At 40.3% G+C, this 20,463-nt stretch overlaps 1 protein-coding gene across 1 annotated transcript; it reads left to right on the top strand.

The window, feature by feature from the left end:
* The first annotated feature begins 730 nt into the window (after positions 1 to 730).
* On the top strand, positions 731 to 20,425 carry LOC128381212 (transcription activator BRG1). Its single transcript, XM_053341164.1, has 34 exons — positions 731 to 786; positions 1,357 to 1,606; positions 2,663 to 2,795; positions 3,865 to 4,422; positions 4,618 to 4,716; positions 7,030 to 7,288; positions 7,477 to 7,603; positions 7,753 to 7,926; positions 8,034 to 8,207; positions 8,307 to 8,480; positions 8,639 to 8,686; positions 9,585 to 9,715; positions 10,603 to 10,660; positions 10,765 to 10,874; positions 11,013 to 11,160; positions 11,373 to 11,536; positions 11,668 to 11,734; positions 11,804 to 11,914; positions 12,520 to 12,762; positions 12,895 to 13,008; positions 13,276 to 13,383; positions 14,198 to 14,284; positions 14,391 to 14,437; positions 14,527 to 14,693; positions 14,792 to 14,955; positions 15,398 to 15,658; positions 15,746 to 15,823; positions 15,973 to 16,191; positions 16,298 to 16,560; positions 17,244 to 17,352; positions 17,485 to 17,586; positions 17,973 to 18,105; positions 18,777 to 18,916; positions 19,891 to 20,425. Exons 2-34 carry the CDS (start codon positions 1,391 to 1,393, stop codon positions 19,924 to 19,926), a joined length of 5,022 nt encoding a protein of 1,673 aa, XP_053197139.1. The 5' UTR covers positions 731 to 786; positions 1,357 to 1,390; the 3' UTR covers positions 19,927 to 20,425.
* Positions 20,426 to 20,463: the final 38 nt, after the last annotated feature.

The following is a 20,463-nucleotide window of genomic DNA, read 5'->3' on the forward strand; positions in this document are numbered from 1 at the left end:
GTTTATCATTTATTCATACACTTCAAATGTACTGTCTCCATACCATATTTTATGCAGGACATATTTATATACATACTTTCTATGAACCATATTTACTTATCTTTATTTTTATGACAAGATATTAAACGTATTAGTTTCATGGTGCCTTAATGTTTCCCTTGATTCTGAGAAATTGTAAAATACTTGAATTGTAAACACAAACTTTAGAAAAGGCTCAGTAGCTTATACGTTATTATCTTTAAAATATTTTGGCTTGGTTGTGGTTTTACTCAAAATGAGTCATGTTGTGTTTTATTGATGTTTTTTTTTCTACTTTGTGCTTTCTCTTTTTTTTCATTTTATTGTCATTAATGTATAACATTAATTATGTAATTATTGGGTTCATATTCATAACTATCTTAAGGATTTAAAATATATAGCCTGTAATGATAATGAGAGAATAATTAGGTCTATAATGAGATTGAACAAGAAAAGTAAAACATTACAATATTAATAGTATTTAACTGTTTAGGGAACTCTTACATTTAACAGACTCGTGTCATTAATTGTAGGTATTTAAAGGTATTTACCACTAACATTTTAACACACCTGAACGTGTCTCTTCTATAGGTATTCTCCGTCAATTAAATCAAACTTGATGCACAGCTTGGAGAGAGTCGCTGCAAACGCATGCGCGCTGACGCACAGCTGTGACTAGACATTCGGTCATAGCAGCGGTGAAGGGGGGCGCTCGAGCCACGTCGGTGAAACAAATCAACGCTTGAAGGCAGATTACAAAGAGGGTGAGTAGACTTAATTGCGACAACTGCTGCGTCTTTTTCTCTCCCCAAATATCAACAAGAGAGCGCAGAAATTAACCCAGGACTGCCTTTTCTGTTGATGCGGGTAGGTCAGTCGCACAAGCACAGTCCGCCATTCCCCTTTTTTATATTTAACGAGACACCCTTTCATGTTCTGAGTTGGGAAATTATCAGTAGAATAGGCTCATGTGCATAATTTACTGTGTTTCCCCGTGTTCAGTTCAAGTGGTAGACCGTGCAGCTGCAATTGCAAATGCACGCAACGGGTGCATTTGGTGCAGCGCAGCAGGAGGATGAAGACCCAACATCTGATAGGCGTTGGACAGAATTCACTCATCCTTCAAAGATTGTGCACCCACTTCAGTTTTTCAGAATGGAATAGTTGAAGGAAGCACTGTTAAAACGTGTTGTGGATTTTGTCTGATTAAAACACAAATTAAATGTTTATTAAGGTAATAAACTTTTGCATATTAGTTGACATCCCTCTGAGTTTAGTAAAGATGAATTTCCTCCTCTCTACCACTCCTTCACACCTTCTCTCCTCCACCTCTCACAGTTGTTGCTCATCCAGGAGCAGGAGATCCTGGGCAATGTCAACGCCAGATCCCCCAATGGGAGGCACCCCTCGCCCAGGTCCTTCCCCTGGTCCGGGTCCCTCCCCTGGGGCCATGCTGGGCCCCAGTCCTGGTCCCTCCCCAGGCTCCTCTCACAGTATGATGGGCCCCAGCCCGGGCCCCCCTTCCTCTGGACACTCACAGCCAGGGCCCTCTGGATATGGCCAGGACAGCATGCACTCTCTGCACAAAGTAAGAAACTTTAAATAGAAGCTGTACTGCTGACATACACCATCACTACTTTGGAGGTTGATCATTTAAGTCTTTTAGGAAGCAGAGTGTCAGCAATTATTTTTAAACCCAACACTTCTTGTGTTTTATACACAGAAAGGATCTGGAACAACACATCCTCATAGTAATGCTACAAACTGCAGAGCAGACACCACAGCAAAATGTTGCAACTCGGTAGACTTTCAAATAACTTTCACATGCTTTAATCTGTTAATTATTTTTATTATTATTATTATTATTGTACAACAATTTCATAATAGACATATACAACACAAATACTAATCTATATATTAGACATGACATCAGTTGTGACTGTGACTGCTATTCTGTGATATCTGAGTACCTACTGTAACAAGCATTTAATGTGAGTATCTAACAGGAAAAACCTGATATAGTATTGTTCCAGTGATTTAGCCAGTTCATTTATATAATTTATGTACCTATAATGCCAATTGTTTTTGTTGAACCCCCCCATCACATTTCTGAATGTACATGTAAGAAACCCATTCTCCTTTTCTGAATTTTACTTATATACAGTTATGTACAGTTTTTATGGTTTTATTATGAATCTGAATTATACGTTTCCATTTTCTTTCTACACAACAGAACTCTTTATAGTTTATTTTTTTTATTTCAAACATATTACAATAAAGAATAAAATAAAATATATATGCACCAAGGTAAAATTATATAAATAAGAAAACAAAACAAATAAACAAAGTCATCCACAATCATATATATCAAAATCACAGTAAACTATTCCAATAATCCCAGTAAATAATTAAAATAAGAAAATCCAGTTGGAAAAAGTCAAGGACTTTTCTACTTCTCCTCACTCCCCTTTATTTTCTTTTGCTGTAACAATAAATCTTATGATTAATATGAAAACATAACCATCCACCACCAGTGTCCACAAAACCATCTCAATAAAAATCAAACAAGAACAAAACATTCGGACAACCTAATCATTTTCCCACATGGTTTCACCTTCACACTGTTTGATTTTTTACCTCATAGCCAATGGAAGGCATTCATGAGAAGAGCTTGAGTGAGGAGAGCCGCTTCAGTCAGATGAAGGGTCTGACTATGAGACAGGGCGGGCACAGTGGTATGGGCCCTCCACCCAGTCCTCTGGACCAACACTCACAAGGTAAGCATGGCATGGAGACTTTGTTTAAGCAATCTGCATTCTGAGTAAGGTGTGTGCTTTGTGAGTCTGGTGGTGAATCATCTGTAGGAGTTTTGTCATGTGGCCTGGCTGGCTCACAGGGAAGAGCTTTGCTGTTGTAAGACTTGAAATGAACAATGAGACTCATACAACTCAAACACTGTTGAATCAAACTGTTATGCAGCTTGCTTGAAAAACAAAAGTCAAAACAGCTAGTTGGCAACATGCAGCCTGACCACCGCACTCAGCATGCTATAACGAGGAGTAACTGGCAGTTATGATTTGACCATTTTTACTATTTCAGTAGCACCTGTGACAGACAACTGGTAGAAAATATCCTCTCTGTTATCTTGAGAGCTTCTAGACTGACATTACCTATAATATTATACTCAAATTACAAAAATATGATAAACCACTAATAAGCAGCTGCAAAACAGAGAAACATCATGTATTTATTTAAGAATATTTGTGAAACAGATAAGTTATAGATTATTAGACACAACGTTATACAAGACATTAATTGAATTAAATTGAGTGCGGTGATAATGCCTTTGCTTTTTATAGTATGTTCCCATTGAATAACACAAATCCTGCTGCCCTCATGAAATATATATGCCATAATCAATAAGAAATGTAATATTTTGGCTTATGTATTTTTGTGCACATTAGATCTGGTTACACAAGCCAATTTATTAATTGATGAATTAATTAATGATTTTTAGATGACAGATTTGTCAGATTTCTGTGAGGAGCTGTGGGTAAATGTTTGTTTGTCTGGGGGCTGGTGGATCTTGGTGGTTTTACAGACACATTTCTGTTAACCTGTGATGAGGTGCATGGTATCAGCAGCTGGTAGAGGAACAAACCACAAAGCTCATTATATTTGATTAGCTCTTCTTTTCCAATCAGTCTTTCTGCCAGCCCACACCAACGTGAGGCTGTTGTGTTTGTGGGTCTTCTGCAGGCTTTGGTTAAAATCTCTATGTGATGGATTCACTGCTGTGTCCCCCCTCTAGATCTATCTATCCGTCTTTCCATCTGTGTCCTCCAGGCTACCACTCTCCATTAGGCGGCTCTGACCACTCCAGTCCAGTCCCTTCAAATGGTCCTCCCTCCGGTCCACTTATGCCATCATCCTCTTCGTCCTCCTCCTCCGGTGGCCCAGGCTCTGCCTCTACGCCTTTAGACGGCCCCAGTGGGGACCAGCACACGCTGGGTCCCAACAACCGCCCCGGCCCTCCAGGTAGCTCAGGCCCAGGCCCAAGCCCTGGACCCAGTCTTGGTTCTGGTGTTTCCAGTCTTGGATCTGGCCTTGAAACCGGTGGCCCTAATGGCCCTGGAGGTCCTGGCGGCCCTGGTGGCCCTACTCCCTTCAACCAGAACCAACTGCACCAACTTAGAGCTCAGATCATGGCCTATAAGATGCTGGCCCGGGGACAGCCCCTGCCAGACCACCTCCAGATGGCCGTCCAAGGGAAGAGGCCTATGCCTGGAATGCAGCAGCAGCAGACCATGCCGAGCCTGGCTCCTGGAGTTGGAGGCGGGCCAGGAGGCGGACCAGCAGGACCAGGACCAGGACCAATGGGCTCAGGCTACAGCAGAGCTCACGGTGAGGGGTGTATGCGGATTGTCTTGTATGAATACAAGTCCCTGCTGTGGTCTGATGGGTAATTAACAGGGTTCAAATTTATATTTGTGTGTAAGAATGAATCTTGAATTTTCACAAAACTCCCACAGTCATCTTCTCAGGTTATGAAAGAACAATGTCTAAAATGTGCATCTTTCCTTCTTTTTTTTTCTCAAGGAATGATGGGACCCAACATGCCTCCACCAGGTCCATCAGGGACCCCAGCTGGGATGCAAGGACAAAACCCCAACGGACCACCCAAGTCGTGGCCTGAAGGTATACAGTGCTGCTCTCAGACCTCTTGGACACGTCAGCCTCTCTTGCTATTGAATTAGTTTAAGTGCCTTTGTTGATGCCTGTCGAGGATGTTAGAAGAAGAGAAGCTGAGTGAGATGTGTTATGTCCATGTCAGCCTTTAATTCAATTCATGACTCATGATTTGCTTGGTTGCGATATGAGTTTTTGGTTTTAGTGTTTTCCCATTAGTGCAGCCTCTGGGCCAAAATACTGTAATGATACAGACAATCTGAAATACAGAAGCCAAGATCAGCCGTGCTTGTAACATTTTTTTTAATGCTGTTATCTTGAGATCACACCCTGGAGACAACAAAAAGCATGTTGTCTCATGATAATGGGTTAATTCATCTTGTTATCTCAAGAAAACAAAAATCTGATTTCTCAAGCTGATGAGACTTTTGTTTTCTTAAGATCAACTCAAGAGAACTTGAAAATAAGTGTCTGCTTTATTTAATCACACCTTTCAGCCTTCAAGATTGCTGTCATGCCTGTCGGGGAGAATTAATTGTTTATTCACCAAAGAGTTTATAAGAGTACAGTAGTAAGGGATTATTATAAGCCTTATTAACAATATACTGTATATTTGTACATCCACTCACTGACACAGTTTTTGGTAAATAACCTTTATTCAATAAAGTATAATAGGAAATATCAAACAGATGACAGCAAGGAGTTTACATATATTTTGCCTATTTCATGACACCTTACCCAGATCCTTACATATAAAAGCAATGTCAAAGTTACCTAGCAGATGTCGCCATTTTGTCTGTATCAAATGCTCTGAAACACAGTTGCTTCATATGATTCACTGCTACAGAAAATGTAATTTCTCCCATCACTAACTTTCTCTCGCCACTCCTGATCTCTGATAAACATCAATAAGAAACTACCTTGATTTTCTCGAGATAATGAGTTGAATATAGGGTTGCAGCTATCGATTATTTTTGTAATCGATTATTCTATCGATTATTTCATTGATTAATCGAGTAATCGAATCAATTTCTTTTGCCTCATTAAATAGTGAAAGTAAAAATGAGAAAAAGGACAAAAAAGACATGTCTCTGAATGAACAATCAAGTGGGTTTTATTCAAAACTAAACCCATTTATTGCATTTAACTTCAGTACCTTCTGAAAGAAATAAATGAAAATAATAATACGGTAAAGTCAAATGACTTTGAAACAAGACATATTTAAGATTTATAACTTAGACAAAGGCTATTTGGTCTTAATATTCAATAGTTTTAATCAAAAGTAAACCCATTTATTGCATTTAACTTCAGTGCCATCTGAAACAAATATATGAACTTACTTACTTAACTAACTTACGACTGATTTTAATTTTTGCATCATTAGGCTACCATACAAATTAAGCGCACTAGATTCCCCTGCTCCTCCTACCTCAGTGTAGAGACCTGAGATCAACCTCTCCCTGCTCCTCTCCTCATCTCCTACTGCTGACTGGCTGACTGAGATCTTCTCAGCAGGTAGAAACTGATAGTTCACTAACTAGTACAACAAGCTTAATGATCCACATGGTGACATTAGAAAAAGAAGACATGACGGGCAAATAAATGATAGAAAACCGATCGGTTTGAGTGTGTGTGTGTGTGTGTGTGTGTGTACAAGTGGAGCAGGTCATATTAACGAGTTAAATGCATTAAACGAAGCTTCAATTCATGAAAAACTGCCTCGATCATTTTTTGTAATCGAATTATTTGAATAATTCGAGTAATCGTTTCAGCCCTAGTTGAATATCTTATAATCTTGAGATAACAAGATAATTAACAAGATAATGGCATGTGAAGAAACCCAAGAATCCACATAGTGTCCATCACTTTTGGTTATTTGATTGACAGACAATTAAATACCAACTATTTTGATAAATAGCTACATTTTTCAAGCAAAAATGTCAAATACTGACTCTACAGCTTTTTTAATGTGATGTTTTTATGCTTTTCTTTGTCATATATGATAGTAAATTGGATATCTTTGAGTTTTGAACCATAGGTTGAATATGTTGCCCTGGCCTATTTCAAATTTTAATGGGAATTTTTCATACATTTTAAGACAAGTATGGGACATTTTAAAGACACAACAAATAATTGATAATGAAGATAATAGTAAATTGCAACCCTAAACACACTGTTGCAAAATACTGTATGTCAGCCACTTAGTGTCCTTCTACACATATTGGTTTTAACCTTAACTGTAATGCCATCATGTAGACCACAGCAGCATTTTCAGCAACATGGTATTGACATTATCATCTTCATTCCCTCACTTTCCTCCAGGCCCTATGGTGAATGCAGCAGCCCCCTCCAACGCTCCCCAAAAGCTGATCCCCCCTCAGCCCACTGGCCGGCCATCTCCTGCTCCCCCCTCAGTTCCCCCTGCTGCCTCCCCAGTAATGCCGCCACAGACCCAGTCCCCCAGCCAACCGGCACAGCCTACTCCCATGATGCCTTACCACGCCAAGCAGAACCGCATTACCCCCATTCAGAAACCCTGTGGCCTGGACCCAGTGGAGATACTACAGGAAAGGGAATACAGGTACTCCAGCAGCACAGCTTCCTTCATCTCAAGGAGTTTTTTGGCTTGATGATTAGAATAAATCAAACTTCAGCATTTTGAAACCTGTCTACCTAATGCTGTCTACCAGTGTTACTTGAAATGAAAAATATATGATTAGAACAGTGTAAAAAAAAATAGCTGTAACTCATTACTGTCGGCTCTTGCAGGTTACAGGCTCGCATCACTCATCGTATTGCTGAACTGGAGAACCTGCCGGGTTCTCTGGCTGGTGATTTACGTACCAAAGCTACTATTGAGCTCAAAGCTCTCCGACTACTTAACTTCCAGAGACAGGTGTGTGCTACATCATCCGCCTTCACATTTTCACCTTTAACCTTCACAATATTAAACTTTGCCAGTCACTGTGTATGAAAGACCATAACAACTTGTGTACTGTATTTGTGTTGGTGGTGGGTTAATGATGTTGATATTATTATTCACAGTTGCGTCAAGAGGTGGTGGTGTGTATGCGTCGTGACACTGCTTTAGAGACTGCCCTTGATGCCAAGGCCTACAAGCGAAGCAAGCGTCAGAGTCTGCGAGAAGCCCGCATCACAGAGAAACTAGAGAAACAGCAGAAGATTGAGCAAGAGCGCAAACGCAGGCAGAAACATCAGGTAGAGGATGCTGCAGCCTTGAAGGTCCCTATGATGATTTTTAAAATCATATTTTTGATTGACTGCTCTTATCTCCTCTTTTCTCTGTCCCCCCACTCTAATTTTAGGAGTATCTTAACAGCATCCTTCAGCATGCCAAAGACTTCAAAGAGTACCACCGATCGATCACAGGCAAAATTCAGAAACTGACCAAAGCTGTGGCAACCTACCATGCCAACACCGAACGGGAGCAGAAGAAAGAGAATGAGCGTATTGAGAAAGAGAGAATGAGGAGGCTTATGGTGAGAAAAAAACACATTGCTTCCACAGTTACACATGCATGCACATATATACACCTCCCTACACAAACACACACACTCTGTATGTGTCTGTCTTCCCAGGCAGAGGATGAAGAGGGCTACCGTAAACTGATTGACCAGAAGAAGGACAAGCGTCTGGCCTACCTTCTGCAGCAAACTGATGAGTATGTCGCCAACCTCACTGAGCTGGTCAGAGCTCACAAAGCTGCACAGGCCCTCAAGGAGAAGAAGAAGAAGAAAAAGAAGAAAAAGAAGGTATTTAAAACAGTAGCACTAACAAAGTCGGACTTATACACTGAGCTAAAGCATATCAGTGAACTTTGTGTCTGATTATGAGGTGCTGTGCTGCTTTGGTGTGTCACTGACTGTATGTGAATTCAGTTGTGATTGGTGGACGTCCTCCTGTCTTGTAGTTGGAGATTGCTGAAGGACAGACTCCTGCCTTGGGACCTGATGGAGAGGTGAGCAGATGCTGCTTTTAATTTACATCTATTCCAGTAAGGAAGAGGTAATTAAAGCAGGTCCATAATGCGCACCCAACGCTATGTTGTGTTGCTCTCTGTGGTCTCTATAGAGATATCCTTTCAAACATAGGATGGATCAAATTTCACACAAAGCTTAATGGGTAGGTTTTTGCTTGTTTGTGTTGTCATGGCTAAAAGTATAAACTGCACACTGTTCTTTGCTCCCACAATGAGTTTGAAGCACAGCACATTCTTGTTGTTTAACATTTTATTTGATCAGATCATCAACAGGCATAAAGCAACACTAACAAAAATCAGCATCTACTGTATATAGATATGTGAGTTATTTATTTACTTATCTATGTATTGTGTATATAACTTATTTATATGCTTTCATATTTGCCCTTTTCTTTTGGTGGTCATTACCAGCTTGGCGTGGGTGGGATATGGGATATTCTATAGACATTCTGTTTGTTGGATTGAACTATGTGTCTGCTGACAACTCAATTAAGAGATTAAAAAATATGTATGTATATACAGCACATATCTCAAAACATTGGCAATATGCAACGGGTGACCAAACTTAAAAATCATTGGCTAGAGCCCAAGTCAACCATGAAAACAGTCAAGTAATGCACAGATAAGAATTATAATGCAAAACTATGATAAACCACTAAAATTGTTAGTGGTGTAAAAATCAATAATTGCATATCTGCCTGGTGCTATTTGTTTGTTAAATTGGCCATTCAGCAGCAGTATATACCAACACCACTGATATAAAACTTGAAATGAATGATTTTTGTTGCTATCTGAAGGTTTCTCCCTTAGCCTTCATTTAAATCTAACCTATTCAAACTAGCTCAGTCTGAAAGCTAACTTTGGACTACATCCGCAGCCTCTGGATGAGACAAGTCAGATGAGCGACCTACCTGTGAAGGTCATCCATGTGGACAGTGGAAACATCCTGACAGGGGTGGATGCTCCCAAAGCTGGACAGCTGGACACCTGGCTGGAGATGAACCCTGGGTGAGGCTGGCTGGAGAGAGGAAGAGTGAATGTCTGTGCATGTGTGTTTGGAAAAGAGGTGGCTGTGTTTCAAGCCATGGTAGTGGTGTGTCAGTGTTGGCCATTTGTTAGTATAAATACCAGACTGAAAATTTGAAATTCTTCATCTTGACCCAATGTTGGATGTACTGCCATGAAGTGAATCCTAACTGTCTGATCTGGCATATACCCAGTGACAGAAAGTCCATCCACTTTGGTTAATGATCATACTTATAGAACTTCACATTGAATTGAATGTTACATACACGCTAATGTTCTAAACATTAGGGTATTATACAGATGTACTACTGTAAATGTTTCAGTGTTACCATACTAACTGTAAACATCCTAAACAATTAGCATGTGGACTTGCTAACATTAATATGGTAAAATGGCAATAATTTAAACATATTAGCTTACATGCTGAATGCCATCATGTAGCTAATATCCAGTAGTTAACATGTATGTTGGCTAACGTGGTTTACGCGCTATTATGCTTTCACTTCAAAGCATAGCTGAGCTTAAGTAAGCTAACAAAGTATGACTGAATTACAGTTTAGACTTGCAAAAACGGGGCTGAAAATTAGCTAGAAACACAATCTTCCCTGAGACAAACTTTTATCACTAATAGTGGATAACAGCAAAGTTTTTTAATCATTCAACAATGAATTTGTATGTTATAAATGTCACAGCCTCATAAGGAATCTAGCAAGGCTACAGGCTTTTAGTCTTGTGTTATAAAGCGTTTACATTCACTTTATTGGCTCTGTGTTTGGCTGAAATAAGGGATAAGGTGCATGAGTTTGACTTGTACACTTAATATTCAATTATTTGTGAGAAGTTTTGAGTTTACTTGTTTTTATCTCCAGTTATGAGGTGGCTCCCCGCTCTGACAGTGAAGACAGCGAGGAGGAGGAAGAGGAGGAGGTACATTGCTTTGTAAGACATGTTTGAAATCACTTTCATATTCACTATTGCAATGCACCTTTTTTTTCCACTGACAAGCTGTTATACCTGCTGTGTGTCAGGAGGAAGAAGAACAGGAACCTCAGCCTTCAGCTGCTCCCGTAGAGGAAAAAAAGAAGATTACAGACCCTGATAGTGAAGATGTGTCAGAGGTGGACGTCCGCCATATTATCGAGTGAGTACAAATGCTTAAGTCCTACATATGTGCTTGGTCCTGTCATTCAGTCTCAACTATGCTGTAACATATTTGAGCTAAGATTTCCACCAATTTTTGCAATGACTGAATAAAATTAGTTATGTGTTTCCTCTACAGGAATGCTAAACAGGACGTGGATGACGAGTATAGTGGTGCAGCATTTGCACGAGGGCTTCAGTCTTATTATGCTGTAGCTCACGCTGTCACAGAAAAAGTGGAGAAACAGTCCAGTTTGTTGATAAATGGACAACTCAAACAGTATCAGGTAAACAAGCACAAGCAAAAAGGCGAGGAATTGGATTTGTTTGTTTTACATTTCTGATTACTCAAGTATGATATGCTAACATTAGCTGAATCTGACCATTATGATTAAAATGGGAGTGTGATGAACACTGTATTCTTATGCCATGCTGCAGTAAATACGCACTCATGTTAGAAATACTTCCTTGCATGAAATTCCTTTCCATCATCTGCCAGATTAAAGGTCTAGAGTGGCTTGTTTCCCTCTACAACAACAACCTGAATGGGATCCTGGCAGATGAGATGGGTTTGGGAAAAACCATCCAGACTATTGCCCTCATCACTTACCTCATGGAGCACAAGCGGCTCAATGGACCCTACCTCATCATTGTACCCCTCTCGTGAGCTAAACTCCTTTATTTGGGCAGTACATTGGTGCACATATTTACAGAAAAATACCAGAAGTAAAGAAAAAAGGATTTTGTATTATTGCACCCTTATTGTTGAAAGATAAGCTGTCTCTCATTGACAGGACTCTTTCTAACTGGGTGTATGAGTTTGACAAATGGGCACCCACAGTCGTGAAAGTGTCCTACAAGGTGAGTGTTTGCTGTTACACCATCTAAATTTTCTTTTGAACTTTATATTAACCTTTTTTTTTCTTTTAGGGGTCTCCTGCTGCCAGAAGAGCTTTTGTTCCCCAACTGCGCAGTGGAAAGTTTAACGTTTTACTCACCACTTACGAATACATTATCAAGGACAAACAAGTACTGGCCAAGGTGAGATTTTGTGTACAGAAGGACACAGAAGGACACACACAAACACACCCACACATACAGTTTTATTTGTCTCTGTCTCTACAGATGCACACATAACTGAAAACAAGATTTTTTGATTCATCAGATTGGTATTAGCATTTTGCTTGAGGTTTCAGTGTGTTTTTGTGTCTTGGCTCCCATTCCCTCAGCCCCCATATGGCCCTCTAAAAACGTTTCATCCCAGCCAGCCAATCTGACCGTCCCCTGTGCTGCGTCTCAGGGTTCTCTCCTAGATGCTGCCCCACACTGACGCTGCCAGTATGCTGCGTCTCCCACTCTCCTCGGTCGCCATCATGCCGCTATGCACTCATGTAGTCATATAGGCTTCCTGACTGTGCTTTCAGGTGGGTGTTGTAGTTCTGGCAAGAGTTGTGGGGTGTAAAGGCTTTGGCTTGGGAGCAAGCCAGCTTGGAATGTGAGGTCAGACTGGACAACAGATCCTCCTCATGTGCACTTTCTGTTTTTGGATGGTTTGGATGGCCATGAGCTATGAGACAGTGTAGAAGTAGCTTTATCCAAATGTCCTTTTCTGTCCTGTCTTCTTTTACCCTCCTCATCTCCACCAGATCCGTTGGAAGTATATGATCGTGGATGAGGGCCACCGTATGAAGAACCACCACTGTAAGCTGACCCAGGTCCTGAACACACACTACCTGGCCCCACGGCGGGTCCTGCTAACAGGGACACCACTGCAGAATAAACTGCCTGAGCTCTGGGCGTTGCTCAACTTCCTCCTGCCCACCATCTTCAAAAGCTGCAGCACCTTTGAGCAATGGTTCAACGCCCCTTTCGCCATGACTGGAGAGAAGGTGTGCCAGACTTCAACTACATGGTCACTTCTGTGATTTTTTTTCTTTTTACATGACATATCTATCCCTTTGTGAAGTAATTAGAGGTGTCTTTCTCAACAAATAACTTTGAATTTCTTTGTCTTCCTCCAGGTGGACCTCAATGAAGAGGAGACCATTTTGATTATCCGTCGTCTCCACAAAGTACTCCGCCCCTTCCTGTTGCGCAGATTAAAGAAGGAAGTGGAGGCACAGCTTCCAGAGAAGGCATAGCTCACCTCTTTCAGCACTCTTTAGATAAAAAAGGATTAACATGTGCAATGACAAAAACACATATTAGTCCTGATGATCTCCTAATGGATGGGAAATAGTACTCAAGTTGGAGCACGTCTGCTTCTTTAGTATTCTTTGTATTGTAATATTTTATGTGATAAATAAGATTGGCAATATGCAGTGTCCATTTCTAGCCTTTAATCAGCTGATACCGGCAGGCTTTTGTGCTCAGTAATACAACATGTCTCTCCTCTCCTTCAGGTGGAATACGTGATCAAGTGTGACATGTCATCTCTTCAGAGGGTGCTGTACAGACACATGCAAGCCAAGGGCGTCCTGCTGACTGATGGATCAGAGAAAGACAAGAAGGTGAGAGCATGAACTCTTTGACACTGAAGGTTTTAAGTTTGGACATATTTTTTCATTTTCGACAACTGGAAGTATATGTGCCCCACTCTTTCTAGAATCACACATGTAAGGCTGCTCTTTGTGCAGCATAATATATGTTTAATGATAAGATAAGATAAGATAGAGGAAGATGTGGCACTCAGCCTCATGCACTTTGAGTTTTATAACACATGACATGTTTAGAACACATATTATGATTTGTAACAGAGAGGAAGTTTGGTCTTTGTTTTATATCCATAGATCCCTTTTTTTAATCAAAACTGTGTATATAGTGTATCTCACATCACTTTTATGAACAGGAAACTGAGCTGTAGTGACTGTAGTGAAGTACACATTTGCTGAAGTAGGGCCTTGTTTGCTTATTGTCTGACATGCTACCAAAAAGATTAACTGACATAAAAAAAATATGTTTAATAACCTCTATTAATAGAAAAGATCAAAATATTACAACGTGCAGAAAATATATTGAAAATAATCACATCAGAGGCAAAAACAGCAGTCAGCAAAAAATACGGAAACCCACTCACCCTGTCTCTCTTACCTATTAACTGGCATACAGGTGAACAGGTGCTTATATTAACTATGAATATCCCCACTCATGTCCATGTGATCCAGATTAAAACTTAACTCTTCTTTGAAGTTTCATTTTTAATCTTAGGGTCCAGTCCTTTGAACTCAAAATAGCTTTTATGAATGGCTATTATTAGAGAGAGTTTCTATTTATAAAGAATAATGTGATTACACACTGCACATCTTGTCTTGTTATGTTTATCAGGGTAAAGGAGGCACAAAGACGCTGATGAACACCATCATGCAGCTGAGGAAGATCTGTAACCACCCTTACATGTTCCAGCAGATAGAGGTACCACTGAGGAGTGTGATGCAGACATGTCTCATCTCCAAGATAGGATTTGAAAGATGACAGTATCTTAGATAGTCTTTTATAATTATGTAGACCATTTTTGCAGGAATCCTTCTCTGAACACTTAGGATTCTCAGGTGGAATAGTCCAGGGGTAAGTGCTAATTTCTCTTTAAGGTCAGCACACACAAAGACAACACACAATATGTAATCTAATCCCCCCCCCCCCTCTCTCTCTGTCAGTCCTGACCTGTATCGGGCATCAGGAAAGTTTGAGGTGTTGGATCGAATCCTTCCCAAGCTGAGAGCCACAAACCATAAAGTGCTGCTCTTCTGTCAGATGACCTCACTCATGACCATCATGGAAGACTACTTTGCCTACCGCAGCTTTAAGTATCTGCGTCTGGATGGTACAACTGTTTGCCTGTATAAGTTTCTGAATCTATCTTTTTTTGTACTTTTTTTTTCTTTTACCTGCTCTCATCTCTTCTGCTTCCCTTTCTGTCAGGCACCACAAAGGCTGAAGACAGAGGAATGTTACTGAAGACTTTCAATGACCCAGAGTCAGAGTACTTTATCTTCCTCCTGAGCACTAGAGCTGGAGGTCTTGGCCTCAACCTGCAGTCAGCAGATACCGTAGTTATCTTTGACTCTGACTGGAACCCACACCAGGTGTGATGCACATTAAGTAAAATACAAAAAAAAGAGCGTCTGATGGTGTCACATTGATCTCAACATTGATACTGTAAGAGTTTAGACAGTAAACCTTGTAGTGATAATGTAAGGTGTCAGGTACTGCAGGACACTAATTGTTCACAATGGACCTACAGTACACAGTAAGGGGCTGCAAATATGAAGACCTCAGATTCAAAATCCAAAGTTGAGGAGAAAGCTCAAAGCTCAAGCTTCATAACTAGTTGTCAATTTGTTTGAGTTTAACAGAACAATTGGGCAGAAAAAATACTGCGATTTTAATGCGTCCTCCTAAACCAAAAGGTCTACATTTATAAACACTGAGACACATTAATTTTCAGCTAAAAAAGTTTCCCATGGTAATATTTAAACCAATACTATAGATATTAATTCTCTTTCGCCTTCCCAAACTCCTCTCCAGGACCTGCAAGCGCAGGACAGAGCCCACCGTATTGGCCAGCAGAATGAGGTGCGTGTATTGCGCCTATGCACAGTCAACAGTGTTGAGGAGAAAATCCTGGCCGCTGCTAAATACAAACTGAACGTGGACCAAAAGGTCATCCAAGCTGGCATGTTCGACCAGAAGTCTTCCAGTCATGAGCGCAGGGCCTTTCTGCAGGCTATCTTGGAGCATGAAGAGCAAGATGAGGTCTGGGGCCAAGACGTATGCCTACGCATTAATGTGTGTGCGTGCACCAAGCGACACACACAATTTTAAAATGTGTTCTTTCTTATGCTCTGCTCGCCAATGTGTGTCTACTGTATTCAGGAGGAGGATGAGGTCCCAGACGATGAGACGGTCAACCAGATGATTGCCAGAAGCGAGGAGGAGTTTGACCAGTTTATGGTCTGTCTTTATTGCAAAGATAATTTACATTTCATACTAACACATCAATAATCCATTGATGAAGTCCTCACTTTCAGCCATAACTCAATTAAAATCACCCCCCTACATCTTTGTATCTCTCATTGGTTTTCCTCTTCTCCCTCCCCCAGCGTATGGACCTTGACCGGCGGCGTGAGGATGCCCGTAACCCGAGGCGTAAACCTCGTCTGATGGAGGAGGATGAGCTGCCCACTTGGATCATGAAGGATGACGCTGAGGTTGAGCGGCTGACCTGTGAGGAAGAGGAGGAGAAAATGTTTGGACGAGGTTCTCGACAGCGAAAGGAGGTTGACTACAGCGATTCATTGACCGAGAAGCAGTGGCTCAAGGTTATTAGCCTCATGAAGAAAAAGGCAGAAAGGAGAGAGGAGTTTGTTTTCCAGGCCTAGGGAAGCTGAACGTCATTGTGAGTCTCTTCGTTTCTCTCTTGAGCAGGCAATAGAGGAGGGAACACTGGAAGAGATGGAGGAAGAGGTGCGCCACAAAAAGACGACCCGCAAGAGGAAGAGGGACCGTGACCTGGATCTTCCTGGCCCCTCTTCTTCCTCAGGGGGACGAGGACGAGGAGACAAAGATGAAGATGGAAAGAGGCAGAGAAAGAGGGGACGACCCCCTGCGGAGAAACTTTCCCCCAATCCTCCTGTCCTCACAAAGAAGATGAAGAAGATTGTGGACGCTGTCATCAAGTACAAAGACAGGTAGCAGAAATGAACTGTAGTCCTTGACACACGCTGACTGTAGGCGATGAGGTAATTGTCTGCCTGTTCTTGGGTGTGTATTAACTGATATTACAGGTGTGGTAAGATTTTTGATATCTGATACATAACCACAGAATGAGTGTCATGTTAGGACAGGATTATGTGAGGAGTGTGAGAATATTTCACATCTCACTTACACATGGTGTCTGCGAGACATAACAGGAAATGTTAAATCAGTATTAATGCTGTTACAATATTTTGCATCATTAAATGATCACTAGCTATTTCTGTTCAACCGTTAAGTTAACTTGTATAAACACAAAACCAAACAGGTCAGTCTCTAAACACTTCACTCAACTAGAGACTGAGGACAATCTCCCAGCTTTCATTGTTATAACTGGGAGGAAACAATTAGGAGAGTTTAAAAAACCTTAATAGAAATTATAGAACCCATCCAAAGTCTTTACACAGATCCTTTTTATTTGGATGGTGACATGCAGTTCACTATGGAGGAGAATAAGGGGAGGGTATCATCATCAGAACACTTTTAGTCATAGATTACAATGATCTTATCTCTCATGTTTAAAGTTTACATGGAAAAAAACTAAAAAAGGGAAATTTTATGTGATGAATTCAGTCATTTATGGGGATCTTTCATATGCGGATGATGTCATTTCCTGCAGTGCCAGTGGGCGTCAGCTGAGCGAGGTCTTCATCCAGCTGCCATCTCGAAAAGAGCTTCCAGAGTACTACGAACTGATCCGCAAGCCTGTAGACTTCAGGAAGATCAAGGTAAGATCAGAAAAAATCATTATTTTAGGGTAAATTGGTCACCGTAGCAGCAAAGTATAGAACTCAAAAAACAAAAGTCTCTACTCTCTCTTAGATAAAGTGATGTACAGACTCATTCCTTTCCATCTCTAGGAGAGGATTCGAAGTCACCGCTACCGCAGTCTGGGTGACCTGGAGAGAGACGTCATGCTGCTCTTCCAAAATGCTCAAACCTTTAACCTTGAGGGATCACTGGTGAGACCTGCTGTATACAATAATCACTCATTAACACAGATTACAAGATTACAAATACCTGCTTTCCTCCTCTCTATTGTTTACTGTTCAGTTAGGATAGTATGACGCCTCTCACGCTGGGTATTTTTATACATAACAGAAACTCATATAGCTGCCCTCAGCAAGGTCCATGTTTCACAATTTAAACAGCCATAATTAGCCCAACAGTTGCTTATGTCTTTCATGGAAGAAACGTTCTTTCAGTCCTTTCTTTTAATTTCTCCCTTTAACAGAAAATGTCATTGTAATCATGCAGGCTGAATATTTTGTCTTTGTCCCACTGAAATCTTTATCTACATGATGATGATAATGACATCCAGCTGTTTTCTCTCATGTTATGTGAGCAGATATATGAAGACTCCATTGTGCTTCAGTCGGTGTTCACCAGTTTGAGGCAGAAGATCGAGAAGGAGGAGGAAAGCGAGGGAGAGGAGAGTGAGGAAGAGGAGGAGGAGCAGGAGGAAGGATCAGAGTCAGAATGTAAGTATGTCTGTATGAAGAGAGCAGCAAAAGTAAAAACACAGCGGACACAAAGAGACAACTGCATCTGATTTTTCTTTCTGTGCTACTCTGTTTTCTGATTGTATATCTGAGTTTTAAGTCCTGTTTGGACCAAAAGTTCCAGGTACTTCAGATGAGCTAAACTCAGAAACAAAACTAGAAACTAAAAGTCCCTGGTGTGCATTCCTGTTTGCATTTCTACTGCGGTACTGGGTAGATCATATAAATTGAACCCATTAATTAAGAAAAGACGACGACAGTGTTTGAAACACAGCATTCACCTTTTGTTCTTTTCTGTTGAATAATTCTGATGTTCGAGTTACATATGGAATGAATGAAAAGACGAAAAGAAGAGTGCCTTTCTATTCAGTAAATCATCTATTTAGTGATGATGGTTACTTATTTCTTTAGAACGGCCATATAAGAATCAGAAAACAAGTTTAATTTTACTTACTCACCTGCTTTGTTCTCTCTACTGCTGCTCCCTCTATTTCATTCACTTCCAGTAAGGCTTTCACTCATTTGAAACAGTAAACAAGTATCTGTTTTTGACTGCCACTGTCTCATTTCCCATTCTTAAGTTACTGAAAAGTTCAGATGAGTCTTAGTTTTATTTATTCTGTGACCTTGTCGTGTGTGCTTATCTCCAGCTCGTTCTGTGAAAGTAAAGATCCGTCTGGGCAGGAAGGAGAAGGCTGGAGATCGAGGAAAGGGACGCAGCAGACGAACAGGACGCACCAGAGCCAAACCTGTAGTCAGTGATGATGACTCTGAGGAAGAACAGGAAGAGGTAACTCTGTGTGTGTGTGTGTGTGTGTGTGTGTGTGTGTGTGTGTGTGTGTGTGTGTGTGTGTGTGTGTGTGTGTGTGTGTGTGTGTGTGTGTGTGTGTGTGTGTGTGTGTGTGTGTGTGTGTGTGTGTGTGTGTGTGCACGCATGTGCAATCTATCTATTTTCAAATTAAAATTCTGGTCTTTTTTACAACCTGGCTCAAATAAACTGTGCTTTAATGTATAGATTATAGATATGATCACATTGTTGGAAACAGATTTACAATAGTCCAGTGTGCAAATTCAGAGTTACCACTATAAAACATGGTTATCTATGGGTCTACCTACTGTATTTGTTTGGACACAACCATGAAGTTGAACACAGTGGGAAGACATATTATAAATAAGGCACAGATAGATATTTTTTATATATCTTGTTAGTGAAGATACATATTTTTGTATAGTATTTGTCCTCACAGAAGTAGTATTAAATTAGGGGATGGATGAGGGATGTGTGATCATCATTCTCATTTCCCATATGCAATAGCAGCTCTGTAGAGGCTCTAACATGCATAATTCCTTAAATCTTTTTACCCTTTGTCCTTTATTATCTCTGCCAAGGAGGTTATGTTTTCTACTCCATGTATTTATTTGTTGTGATGTTTTAGGTTTGCAGGATATCTCACAAACATGTTAATATAATTTATTTAAACTTGGTGAAAAGTGAAGTCACGAGGAACAAGTAAGTTGCTTTAGGTCTAGATTCAGAGAGATTTTTTAAAGTAATTTATTAACATTGTAAGTTTGGCATTTTTAAAAACTTTTTGATCATTTTCTTATTAACTACAGTACTTCTTTGAAAAAAGAAAGCTGGCACATGTATGCCATGATTGATTTGACTTATCAGTTCCATTTGAATTATACCCAGGTCCAGCTAAAAGTGCAAAATAAAAATAAAAATTGTAGACATTTTCTAGTTTTCTCTGTTTTTTCTAGGAGCGCTCCCCAAGTGCCACTGATGAAGAGTCCTGAACTTTACTGTAATGTGAGAGAATACAGGACATAAAGGGACAGTCCGCCAACTCAAGCACCACAGACATACAGTAAAGAAAAACAAGCTTCTGTCAACTCCAACAACCCTCAGTCAAACAAGACAAGAGTAGAAGGGAGTTTGCAATATTGACGATTATACTGTAGCTACATACATTTTATTATTTGTTTAGTCATATGTACATTTACATAGAATCAGTACAATAAATACTACTGTTTTTTGATTGTTTATTTGTTTTCCTGCTGTGGCTCAGTTTGAAAAAGTCTTAACACAAAGGAATCAAATGAGTCTCTGCTTCCATGTTTGAGGAGTTACTCCCAAATAAAACAGGGAGTCAAGGAAGGAAGATCAAAACAACTAAGTTGTGATAAAGAATACAAATGGTTAATATTATAATAACCAAGAATAATAACAGTAGATCTCTCATGGCAGAAAGTGTAGAAATCATCAAGCTGTCGACACATTTTCAAAAAAGTTGCTAACAGACAGTTTAAAGAATGTGTTGAAACAGTGGATCC

The sequence above is a fragment of the Scomber japonicus genome, chromosome 2, assembly GCF_027409825.1.
Source record: "Scomber japonicus isolate fScoJap1 chromosome 2, fScoJap1.pri, whole genome shotgun sequence".
NCBI classification, from domain to species: domain Eukaryota; kingdom Metazoa; phylum Chordata; class Actinopteri; order Scombriformes; family Scombridae; genus Scomber; species Scomber japonicus.